Below are 14039 nucleotides of genomic sequence, written 5' to 3' on the forward strand. Positions count from 1 at the left end.
AAAAAAAAAGCCCACAGGATATAAAATTTTGTGTTATTTTTTAATATCTATGATGAACACAAAATGTTTCCATGAATTGAAATAGCAAGAAAAATGAGGCTAATGGGACTAATGCAGGATTAAAAACTCCCATCATTTTCATATCTTTTCTCTACAACAAATTTCCTATTTTGTTCTTTAAGGAGAATATAATGATTTGAACACAAAGACTAAAGCCCCCCCCCCTAAAATGAAGACAAACAAAAAGAAATATTGTTGCAATTTTATTTTTCTGGAATGTTTAATTTAAAGGAGAAAAAGCGTTTTTTGCCTTTAAATTCTTAAAGTTTGTTTCTTGCAGAGAGATCTCCATTGTATCCATTGTTCAATAATTGTTGGTGTTGCATAGACGAAAAGATCCTTTCCATGCGATCAATCATAACGGACAGGGTGTCATAGACCTGTGGAATAAATATGCACAGTGTTATCAAAAGCGAAATTTTAATTGAGAACAATAATTGTCGATTGAATTATCTCCCTTTAAAGATTAACCATTTAGAGTGTCTCACGCTACATGGCTCTGACTGGAGGTCAATTGGCATAGCTGATATTGCTATTGATATTAAAATGTTCCCATACCAACATTTCTAAATCTTCTATTCATCTTGTTCATTTTTCCGTACCCTAACAATACAATCTCATTTTGAATTCACTTCTCACCAGCTATCCTGGTATTTTGGTTTTCCCTTCGTAGATATAATAGGAAATCATAGCAGGAGGGGGGATCATAGCTCATCAATAGTCAACCAACCTTCTCCTTAATTTGAGTCAATAGACAGTAAGCCGATCCCCCCACCCATTCTTCCACCAACGAGCAATGTATCTCACCGCTCACACGTCCATGCAAGCAGAAGTCGGCTAGATGAAGAAACTTCTAACCATTTCTCTCTCTCTCTCTCTCTCTCTCTCTCTCTCTCTCATGTGCACATGCTCTCTCCCTCCCAATTAAAAAGTAAAAGGAAGAAAAAAAAAGTGTGAAGTCCTGTAGCAACAAGCAAAATCAAATTCAGTGACAAAGAGAAAAAAGGCCACAATGTGTTTAATTTAAAAGAGGCTGAAATTAAATATTTTCAGCAGGAAAAGCAACGGCTACGAAGAGCCAAAAGTTTCTAAAAAATTATTTTACTCAGAGAACAGACACTCGAAACACCACATCCAATTAGCTAGTCTTTAATGTAAATCCACAACATATCAACCTGCATGCTGTGTGCCCAAGTCAATTGAAATGATGATATCTGAAAAGGGGCGACTATTATTTCAGAATTTTCCTGTGCTATGAAAGAACCAAATTGGACATGGTAAGACATGTTTAATTTCAGTCCAGGATATGGTGAAGGATTAGCAATTGGTGTTAAGTTTTTTCTTGTTAGTTCACTTTAATATACAGTGAATAATGTCTTATCACTATAATTTGGATTCATGAAGAAACTTTTATGACCAGTATATCTTTGTTTGAAAGTACTGCTAGTTTGACTAATGTAGAATTTGTTGGTGGTAGGATCATATTTTGCTTTAATGTTAACTAGATATACAACCGGGAAACCCTAAAAAAACAACATAAAAAAAAGAGCTTGTCAATCACTTAATTTTCCCTGTGTTCTTTGCTTAAATGAAAACCTCTTTATCATGAAATTTAAAGATAGGAATAAACTCTTAAATAAGAAACAACAAGCATTAATTGTAGGCATTAAAAATCACACCTTCTTAGTCACTTATATACTCCTCCCTCTTAAGTTCTCTTATATTAAAAATTTTGACTCATGTCCAGCTAATTTTATCATAATGTGATGGCAGTAGGAATCGGCACCAGCCTACAAGTCCAAAGAGACCCAGGCTTAGCTTCAGAAGGAGTGCTATAACTTTGTACCCTTCTCTCACTGCCCCCCCTTCTCCATTGACCTGAACCCGCTGGACTACTTTGTTTGGTCATATGTCGAAAACATCACCAACATGACCTCCCACAATACCAAAGCTAGTCTGATCACCAGCATCCACCAAGTATTCGTCAAGCTCCCACCAGCACTTGTTGAAAAGGCATGCTCCCAGTTCCGGACCTGTACCGAGGTGGTGATTGAGGCTGAAGTCAACTACATTGAATAGATGTCAGCTCTACTACATGATCAAGTTACTTGAATTAGTTTTTTCAATAAAACTTTTTAAATAAAGCTGTAGTGTTGTTTAATTTAGGGCGACACTTTTATCGTTCCACCTTAAATATGTGTTCAACACTGCATATTGTAGCTATTGCCATCATGTCACAAAGTTCGTAATCTCACAGCTGACATATCATTTTATATATTTTTATTCATGTATTGCAAGCAACATAAGGATAAACCGAAGATTCTGTACGGGGGACCACACCCGATTCTGGTCTCTTCTGGCTCATAAGACATTATATTTGGAAACCTGGCTTTCTCAGACACCTTCCTGATTTTGTATATTGCTTTTCTTACTTCACCTCCAAATATGTACACATCCTTATTCAGTACTTCTTTTATCCACTGACGCCATCAGTGCTCCATTAGTTGGTCTCTAAACTCACATGTTAATTGAGATGGAATTAATAGTCAGTCGTTGTCAATTGAGTAATCTTCTTTTTGCAGATTCGCCTTTTAGAATGTCTAATTCTGGATAGCTTTGACTGGCAATCAATTTACATAGGTGGTAATGTTATTAATATTAAAAAAAAAAACTATACATTTTTTTTTATTGGAAAGTGTTAATTAATAAGCAGGCTGAAGGGAAAAAAACTGACATCACATTTCATGCGTTATTTATGAAGTATAATTTTTTGATATGCAGACGGATGTCCACCAAAGTTGTACTTGTTAATTGAAATGACATCAACAGTAAACCGAGAAACAAGTAATACAGCAATACAAAACACTTGTCATGGATTCAGTTTATGCAGGTTAAGAGAGGAGTAAATAAGAACAACAGGGGAAGAAATACGCTCAGTGTTGTCTAAAGTTAAATTGTAATTGAGATGGGATTAATAGTCAATAATTGTCAATAGAGTTATCTCCCCTTTGCAGATTAGCTGTTTTGACTGTTTAATGCCAGATGGCTCTTGCTGGCAATCAACCTACATAGGCGGTGGTGGTGGTGATGTTGCTGGTGTTGTTGTTGTTATTATAATAGTAGTAGTAGTAGTAGTAGTAGTAGTAGTAGTAGTAGTAACAACAACAACAACAACAACAACAAGCAGGACCTGTGAACTAGGAGACTCATTCATATGTAATATATTAATGTTGGCATTCTGTAGATCTTCAGCATAAATGGAGATGCTTTAATATTACTGTGGCTTTTTGTTAAAACTGCAAAAGTATTTATCTAAGCTAGCATGAACGCCCGGCAAAGCCCGGTCATAAAGTACATTTAAATATGGTATTTTAATTCTTGCAAAATTCATTATTATAGAGTTAATGTTCTATCGATTTTTATATGTTATAAAGTTGCGATTTCAAAAATTAAAAAATATATACATATGACTTGGGTGCATCAGCTTGAATCGAAACCACAATAAAAACTTGTGAAAAAAAAATAATATATATATATATATATATATATATATATATAACTTGTGTTCCTTCAGCCATAACCAAAACTGCAATTTATGAAGAATTCATGATAAAATTATTTATAAAAAAATAGATGATTTAAGTGCCATCAGCTATAGTCGAAATGGAAACCAAAACTTATGAGAATTCTTGGTAAAATTATTTATGACAAGAAATAGACGAACATAGCAATTAAACAACCCGGATGTAACCGTGACACACAAAAGAACACACATGCTATTGTATTAATATATAGATGATGATGATGATGATGATGATGATGATAATAAAGAAGAGTGAATTAAATTTTAATTAAGATGATATTAACAGTTAATAACTGTCAACTGAGTTATCTCCCTGTGAAGATTAACCATTTAGAATGTCTAATGCTATATATCTCTGGCTGGCAGTGGTATCTATATATTAGTATGATAGCGTGTGTGTTATTGTCTGTGTCACGCTTACATCCGGGTCATTTAATTGTTATGTACTTCCATTTCTTGTCATAAATAATTTTACCAAGAATTCTTCATAAGTTTGGTTTTGGTTTCGGTTATAACTGATGGCACTCAAGTCATTTAATTTTTTTTAATAAATAATTTTACTTAAAATTCTTCATACTTTGATTTCGGTTTCGATTATAACTAATTGCACTCCAATAATCTATCTTTTTTTTAATAATTTTATCAAGAATTCTTCATAAGTTTTGGTTTCGATTTTAGCTGATGGTACCTTAGTAATCTATTATTTTTATAAATAATTCTTGATAAAATTATTTATAAAAATAATAGATTACTAAGGTACCATCAGCTAAAATCGAAACCAAAACCAAGACTTATGAAGAATTAGGAACTAAAGTTATATATATATATATATATACATATATATATATATATATATATATATATATATATATAACTACTTCATTTATTCACATAAATTTAATATACGAAAGTATAGATTTATGCGTAAACTTAAAGTATTTACTTCAAAAGTGCTCAATACGTAGGTAGAGCTAGTTAGTAATTTATAAAATATATATGGCGATTAAGCTACACTGAATATTCTGCGTTTCATCCAACTATAGGATTCGGCAGGCAAGCCTGACGAATCCTATAGTTGGATGAAACGCAGAATATTCAGTGTAGCTTAATCGCCATATATATTTTATAAATTACTATATATATATATATATATATATATATATATATATATATATATATATATATATATATATATATATATATATATAAATTTGGGATTTGGTTTCGATTCAAGCTGATGAACCCAAGTCATATAGATATATTTTTTTAATTTTGAAATCGCAACTTTATAATATGTAAAAATCGATAAAACATTAACTGTATAATAATATATATGAATTCTGCAAGAATTAAAATATCATATTTAAGCGTACTTTACGATCGGGCTACGCCAAGCGTCCCTGCTAACTTAGATAAATACTTTTGCAGTTTTAACAAAAAAGCTACAATAATATCAGAGCGTCTCCATTTACACTGGACATCTACAGAATGCCAACATCAATATATTACATATGAATGAATTCCCTATGAAATTTCTACAGGTCCCGCTTGTTGCTATTAATACAAAAACTATATACTTTTTTTGTTGAAACGTGTTAGTTATCAAGCTGAAAGAAGAATTACAGGTATTAAAGATTTAAAATTAAAAATGATTTCTTTAGGAAGGGAGAGAGAGAGAGAGAGAGAGAGAGAGAGAGAGAGAGAGAGAGAGAGAGACTAAACATACTCCTGATTTGTTGTATTGCATATGCCTCCCCTCTGAGGGGAGTTTTAACATCTTATAAGTCACAATCAAATACACATTTGTATCGAACGCAAACGAACAAACCATAACACAATTAAATCGTGTCTCATCCACCGCTCCTCCTATGATAAGGACATTTCATCCACACAGTCTCTAGGAAAGGAGCATTAAAGTTCTTACAACAATTAAAGAAAAGAAGAATAATCTCAATTTTGTTGAAGGACTATTTATTAAGCTGCTAACCTTGCCTTCTCTTCTGCTAGTAGCGTATGGAGAATGATATTCTAGGTCTACGTGCCAACATTGTCCTGCAAATCGAAATCTTTAGATACAGACTAGCAAACATAGCCTTTAATATTCAACAGTTGGATAGCAATTGATGGAAACCTCATCATGGTGATGGTGGTGACGGAGGATGGGGTTCTATTCTATGCAAGTAAAGATGTCTCCATTTATATAAAAAAAAAAAAAAAAAGACAGACTTACCTCAACATACATTTTTTCAGAACAGAGTGCAATAAGATTATGTTCTAAAACTTTTCGGTTTAAACTCACAGACTCTAATTTTTTTGTGATACGCGGCGGAGGATCAGAAGTTTCGGGTTTTATTTCGTAAGATTGTGTTTCCATCTACAAAATAGAATAGAAATAAAAAAAGCAAACACATTTAATAAAGAGCAATACATTTTCTTTGCACCCCCCTAATCTCAATCCTAAATATTAACCCTGTGTTTTCAGTAGTGTCGCATGCATGCAGCAATCCTGCAGGTTTGACAGCATCAGTGACCACAGCACTCCAAATTGTAGAGCCATGGAAATCTCAGGAAGATAAGCAAAGACGGTAGTTTCTCGTTGCTTTTTCATTTTGATTCAGGGGTGTTCTTCCCTCCGTGAGTTAAACACACCCCCAAATACCAACCTGAAAATTTCTATGACTTGGTGTGGTACACACAGTGCCTACCCTTCCCAAAATCGTCACCCATATGGTACTGATCAAGCTCATTGTTGCTTAACTTCGGTGATCTGGCAAGAACCAGTGTGTCAACGTGATTGTGCCGTATTTTTAGTGTTACCAGGGTATTATTCTTAGTTAGCATTATAAATGTCTTGAACTGTTGCATTATGAGTAGCCTTATGTCGAATAGTGAATAAATGAACTCGCATGAATTTTTGACATCGGCAAACTAAGTGCAGATTGAGGCGGCACGAGGTTTGGGAAATAGACCTATTCCCGTGATAAATGACAGGAGGAAATAACCTGTGAGGTTAAACAGGTTAAACAATAGAAAATAAAGAGATGTCAGTCAGTGGATCGTATGATATTACAGGATCGTTGTTAATAAAGAAACGAAGGTTTCAAACACAGTTCCATGTGGCAGCTGATAGAAGCAAAAGGTCATGTATAAAGACTTTAAAGAACATAACAGAACAGCAGCAACGAAGTCTGAGATTCACATGCGTTCCATTTTGCGTGTGACAACGTAAAATGGAACGCATTATGTTTGGTATCAGTTTCCGTGAAAAAAAAAAAGAAACACGTCGATTAGGCAGCAAACTTTAGCAAACAATATCATCGCCATCATACGAACGGCTAAATACAGATAGGTAGATCACCTTTTTGAGACCTACAGACAACAGGTGGGCATCTCGAGCGACAGAATGGGTCACGAGACCATGAAAAAAAGACTTATAGGAAGGTTAAAAAATGATGGAAAGACAAACGCGCCAGCCAGCTGGGTCCTACTTGGCCATACCAAGCTAGAGACAAAACAAGGTGGAAGGAAACGATAGAGGAGTAGTGATCAAAATCATGATGATGATGATGAAGGTATTAACCAAAGGGTCATTAAAAAAAAAAGAAGAAGAATGCCAATGATAAGTTACAAGTTGATCTGCAACAAATTACCCCAAAGGTGATCAGAGAAAGTCAATTCAAATAATAACTAATAAACCGATGTAGGTCAGGGATGTAAGTAGGGGATGTTTATCTTTCTTTCCTGTTAAGAAGATGTTACACAAGATCAGGAAAATGGGATTCGAAAAGCTAGAGCCTTAGAGAAAGAGCACTCTGACCTGCAAAAAATAGCTGCCAGCTCCATTGGCAATCTCTAGTAGAAGCACCTCAGTCAATTAGCAATAAATTAACTGTTTCTCAAAGGATGGGAAGACAAAATCTGGTAGGATGGACTTTCTATAACTGCACAGGACAAAACCTAATCTAATAGATAACAAGCAACCTGAGCAATAGCCTAGACTCAGTAGTATGAGTGAGTGTTTGAAAATGTGACTGTGACTGTGATTGTTTTGATTATTTCAAGATTGAGTCTAACATTTAAATTGTACATATTTCTTTTTGCTGTCATTTTGGTGCAATGGAATGCAATGAAAACAACTGCAGACTATTTCACCAATTGAGAGCAAGAGGACAGGCATAAGGATCAAAGTGAAGGTCCCACCTTTTACTTCCCAACCGGGGGATTGGGGAGTCGATTGTAACGATAAGTAGACTGTGCTAAAATGAATTTCGACATTCTACATGCAATAAAATTGTAAACTATACATAACATAATCTGTTTTTGTTTTTGCTTTATTCATTTCACCAGCAATATGACAAAGTGCCGGGTTCTGCAGAGAATTTAGGGTGATTAAATCGCTGATATACATTTATTATAATTATGTTCACATAGATTTCTAACAATCAAATTGTCATTAGAAGACAATTGTTTAGATTTCTAGGCAAACTGTTTTGACTAACCTTGCAGGTATGACCTCGAATATTATCGCTATCATGAGTAACAATTGCTGAGGCCAGAAGAAAGTTAAGTGCAAAAGAAATTTGGGTTAGACAAGTATGAGGCAAGTGATGTTCCCATGCTTCCGTTCAGTCTTGAAAGACAAAGGATACCCCCTGTAGGGGCAGTTGCACATGTAATTGTGAGGCAAGGGTTGCGCAATCTCAAACCACACCACGATTCAGGAATTGGCACTGTTTGAGTCCAGTGGCAAGGAGAAGATCAGGACGACTGGAAACAATGCTGAGATAAGCGGAGAGCACATACAGCACATTGAAGTCTCAAATGGTCACTCATTTAGTACTGACAAGTTTCCATGTAGCTTAACTTCGGTAATCCAGCGGGAACCGGTGTGTCAACTTGATTATGCCGTATGTCAAAGCAAGCTGATATAAGCCAGTGATCAATCAGATCATAAACTGGTTGAGGTAAGTGGAATTTGTCCGGACAATGCCGAATGATATTGCCTGGGTATGTAGAGCAGTGCAGAGTGAAAATCAGTAAGAGTGGGTAAAAAAAAAAAAAATGCAATGGTAGTCAGAGACAATGATCCAAATTAGTTACAAGAAGTGCTGCTTTTGCCCCCTTTTCTTTTATAGGGATTAGTTTTTGAGTTGATCGCCAGGTCTATGAAGGGATTTCTTCAAAAGTGCGAACTTCATCTACGCAATTATCCTCTGAGTATATCTAAAAATTTGTTGACAACACTACAACCAACATCGGAAATATCATCCCAGAACATGAGATACGGGCATGAGCGGGAGAGCAACAGTAAGTGGTTGGTAGTCGGAACGATTAGTTTACAACAGACAGTTTTTTGGGGGTTTTTTTTTTTTTTGATTTTGGGAGCAAGTAAAGAACAAGGGTTTATGTTTAGTGTTTAGATGATTAATCAGAATCGGAAAAATTAGGGCATTCGGCATTCTAATTAGAAAAGATTGTGCCAATATTCCAATGCCAAAACTGATTCTTTTAAATGTTTTTTGTTTCTTTTATTAGTACTGTTAAAGTTGGTAAGAGTTATCTCCGTCACACGTTTGAAACATTCTTACTTCGCTTTGAACGTGATTTAGTTGTAAACTTACAAAACTACATGTCACAGAGAGGGGGAGCTGCAGGTGGTAGAGGTGGACGGTCGACTGTCCGGGTTTGCAAAGATGAGTCAAAGGAAAGTTGGTCAGATCCTAACTCAAGGCAGCGATCCTGAATACAGGTGCTTTAGGAATGATGTCAAAAAAGTTTAAAATAGGGGACAGAATCCCCAATGATAGGTCCACAGGACTGACCGAAATTTCAGACAATGCATGGTGGAATGTTCTGACGTCATCCATGCCAATAAAATAGAGGCAGCAGACAATGATGAGAGAAGAAGAGAGCGGCGACCATGGGCAGGACAAGCGGACACATTATCTTTCTGCCATTCTGCACACACAAACCCCACCCCCGATCCCTCCATGCTGTCAGAGTTGTCACTAGGAAATAAATATCACATCAAATCAGTCATTCCTGTTAGGTATTATTTTAAAAGTGCAAGAGACTTTATTTTGTGGTTACGTCTATTGTGGGAGTATGCCTAAGTTGTACGGATTTCAAACAAATCCCAATTAGTGATCCGGTTAGTTTTTTGAATAACACAACATACATTCTACTGACGTGACGGTCGGCCATCTTTGTTATTGATAGTTATACTATGCTGGGATCACATGTCTTAAATCAATCTCTTTAATCCATTCTCATCGGTCTTGTTTATCACCTTCAGTACTTAGTGCGTGTGGTTTGAAATAGTTACAGTTGTGTTCTCCGTGATACAAGCATTGTTTAAATTTTAAAATAAAATATGTCTGTAATACATTTAAAGCTAGATTGCAATGCAAAAGTTTTGTAAAATACACAACCATTTATTTGTTTAAAATTATTAATAATTTCGACACGATACGTCTTCTTCAGAATATTTTTTTTCATGTTGTAAATTGGCTTTAAACGTATATAAGATATGTATTTCATTTTAAAATTAAAACAACACTTATATCACGGAGAACAAAATATCACTATTTCAAACCATGCGCGCCAAATATTATCTCCCAGACATAAAAACGTATATCACCGTTGTAACCCCCCACCCCCACATTTTTACCGCTAATTTTTTCCCTATTGATAACAACATGGCACGGAAAAAATATTCTGAAGAAGACACATCACGTCGAAATTATTAATCGTTTTAAACAAATAAATGTTTATTTTACAAAATCTTTGCGTTGTAATTTGGCTTTAAATGTATAACATTTTAAAATTTAAATAACGTTTAAATCACAGACAACACAACCATACGTAACCATTTATTTTAGACTACCAGTAAAACTACAATCTGTAGATAACAACGTGTTAGATATAATGACTCCCGGGCAGCGTCAGGTTACCCGAAAGGGAAAGTGAAACAAAAGATAACAAAATGGAGGGGGGGGGGGGAAGAGAAACTGGAGATTTAGTTAAGAAAAAAACCCACTGATATTTAAAAACAGAGAAATGCTAATTCTATTTTTTGTAGAAAAAAAAAGGATTTTTGTTTTGTACAAATGTAATTGTGTCGAATCGGTTAATTTTTTTTTATATAACACACACGCAATTATTATGAGAATTTTGACAGATGACTTCTTTGTGACCTTTGGGTCGGAGAAGGTCAGAGAGTTGGTTTTCATAACATGAAATGCTCTTTTGCGTTTTGTTGAAGTCAGAAATATTTTCTGGAATGTTCTTTTTTATTAGTATTATTTGGGGTTTTGTAAAACTGACTTTTTTTTTACTTTGAGATAATAGACATACCCTAAATGAAATCCCCCCCCCCCAGTTTTGGACTAAACTTTTGGAAGATTTTGTAACAAAGGGTTGTAAATGCGTGTATAATCTTTTATCTCGTTGACCCGAAATGTAATTTGAATGTATTGTATATATTTTTTTTTGTTTTCGAGTTTGCAACGCAGCGAATTAAAAAAAATAATAATAAAACAAATAAAGCGTAAACCGAATTACTAAGTTGATGGTCAGCACAAGATTAAATGTTTAAAGGGGGGTATAAAAAATACATATTTGCATAGGTAGTAAATTATTTTACTATTTCGAGGACAATTCACGAGACCTGAAGTAATCTATTTCGGAAATTTTTTGGTCCATGCTAGTGATGGAACGATTCCAGTATTTTTCCCAATTCCGATACAATTACCGATTCCGTGCTAAATTCCCGATTTTGATACAATTACCGATTTCGATTCTTTATAAATCTCTAATTATTTAACAATAAGATTGTTATTTTCCCCGTCTTTCGTAAAAACACATGTTAAATATGCAAATATTTTACTAAACGTCAAAATACACTTGTGGAGGATGATCTATCGATTTTAGCTTTACTACTAATTTAAAATCAATAAACATTTATTACTTTATCATAATTACCAGCAATGGGAGATTTTGGTTTAAACAAAATTAAATTAAAAAAGACAATTAAAATAAACGCCAAAATTAAATTAAAAAAGACAATTAAAATAAATGCCAAAACGGCATCGAAAAATAGTCATCAATTTTCTTGATTCTGATATTGATTCCGATACCCTCAAATCTTCCGATTTTTCCAATTCCCGATTCCGATTCCGATTGATCGTCCCAACACTAGTCCATAGTATGAGCTAACTTATATCATTAAAAAAGTGCAAGTATGAAAAAAACAACAACTTATTTTCCGGTCCAATATGAGCCTTGAATGGCTAATTGCGGATACCAACTTGGGGAACACATAGGAATATTCCACCTACAAAGCGTAAGTGGCGAACCGTTATAATGACAAACAGGGCCATTATGTTGTGAATCAATCAAGGGGAAGAGAAAAAAAGGGAGATAAAATAGAATGCCGCCAATGAATTTAATAAGTTAAATGTAGTCCCAAATAGGAATTATAAGGTAACTTGTCCACACGAGGTAGCTTGACCTTAGTGTTTTATTTTACATTAGTCTAAATTCTCAGAAATCAAGGGGCCCACTACTTGGGCCCAACACTTGAACTCTATATGAGATACATAGATATTCGAAAGTTCTATTAACGTTCTTTATCTCTCAAGCACTGAGTTAATAAAGAAATTGAGAACATATTTTCCTCTCCCCAATTAACCATTTTCATACGTTGTGGTATATCTTTCATTTTGGTCTCGTGGTCTTACTGGATTCTAGGACAAGAATTTATCTAATCTGGTGGAGTGTGGCTGACAAGGTATCATAGTAAGTCACTCTGAGATGTGCACATGTGGGATGACCCTAGTTTTGTATTCTGGAACACTCTGGTGAGAAACAGTGGAAACAAATTGCAACCTTGCTACGAAAAGGGCAGTGAAGGGATTGTAGAGTGCTTCCTGCTCAGCGAAAATGAATTTTTAAAAGTAAGGGTTAGGGTTAGGGTTATAGTTAGGGAAGGTGAGACGTTTTTCCGGGGATTTGTGCGGAGTTTGCTGGGAGTGGGTTTTTCTATTTTTCTTAAAACATAACGTCAACCACCGCTGGTATTTTTTCATTCCTTATACATACATACATATATATATATATATATATATATATATATATATATATATATATATATATATATTCATATATATATTATTAACAATTATCCAAAAGAGAAAGAAAAAGTTAAGGAAATAAGAAATACAGAGCGAGTGTGAGAGATAGGGAAAGAGAGAGAGAGAGAGAGAGAGAGAGAGAGAGAGAGAGAGAGAGAGAGAGAGATATTTGGCAATATATATATTGCTTAATCTACCTCTCTTTCTTTCTCTCTCTCTCTCTCTCATATATATATATATATATATATATATATATATATATATATTTAAATAAGGGAGTAGTCACCAACAATGTGTATTTTTTAACATTATTTTATTATTCCGTGTCTTGGTTTTTCATTGAGAATTATGTTTGGATCATTGTAATAATGTTTTTAAGTTATTGAAATCGTTTACGTACGTTTCAGACGGTCTGATGCGTCTTCGTCAGAAATTATTTTGAAACTAATTTCTGACGAGGACGCATCAGACCGTCTGAAACGTACGTAAACGATTTCAATAACTTAAAAACATTATTACAATGATCCAAACATAATTCTCAATGAAAAACCAAGACACGGAATAATAAAATAATGTTAAAAAATACACATTGTTGGTGACTACTCCCTTATTTAAATATACATCTTTCTTTCGTTGGAATTTATTAACCCATTTTTTATATATATATATATATATATATATATATATATATATATATATATATATATATATATATATATATATATATATATAAAACAAATACTGACCCAACCGGTCTTTAGTGGTTCAGTTACTTATATTTCTGGCAGAGGGAACATGAGAAGATGCAAGATGAAATGAATTCTTTATTATTATATAAAGTAAAAGTGAGAGATAAGAAACAAAAGTTGAAGCAGGGGAAGGAGGGGGAAGATATGGCTAAAGGGCAGAATTAGATTCTATCATCTTCGTTATCTTGAAACCTACCTACATACCTACCCACTCTGTCCACACCCTTCGTTTCCGCCAATCATTTTTGTGCCCTTCTTAACATGTTAACATTTTTCGTTTCTTCTGGTTTTGTTTCCACAATTCTTTCACAAATTCTTTGGAAATCCCTCTCCGGTTCTCTCCCACGTTCCCTCCGTCATCACTTAAGCCAATAATTGGATATTGAAACGATCGGATTTTACATTTATGGACGATCGTCCGCGCGACTTTGCCGCTAATCTCTATCCAATGATGATCGTTTGCCTCTCAGGCCTGGCTCTCGGCCTCGGGTCTTCATCTTGTCATCGTTCAAC

General features: G+C 34.5%; 1 protein-coding gene across 2 annotated transcripts in view; it reads right to left on the minus strand.

The window, feature by feature from the left end:
• Positions 1 to 250: 250 nt before the first annotated feature.
• LOC145245855 (MYCBP-associated protein-like) overlaps positions 251 to 14039 on the minus strand; it is a 530396-nt gene continuing 516607 nt past the window's right edge. For both annotated transcript variants that reach the window (XM_080107561.1, XM_080107562.1), the window contains 2 exons: positions 5874 to 6017; positions 251 to 440 (listed from right to left, as the gene is read on the minus strand). In XM_080107561.1, the coding sequence (XP_079963687.1) occupies positions 321 to 440; positions 5874 to 6017 (264 nt within the window). In that variant the 3' untranslated portion in view covers positions 251 to 320. The remainder of the gene's footprint in view (positions 441 to 5873; positions 6018 to 14039) is intronic.

Source organism: Euprymna scolopes, chromosome 23 (genome assembly GCF_053919585.1).
Source record: "Euprymna scolopes isolate OS-2025 chromosome 23, ASM5391958v1, whole genome shotgun sequence".
In the NCBI taxonomy this organism is placed as follows: Eukaryota; Metazoa; Mollusca; class Cephalopoda; order Sepiida; family Sepiolidae; genus Euprymna; species Euprymna scolopes.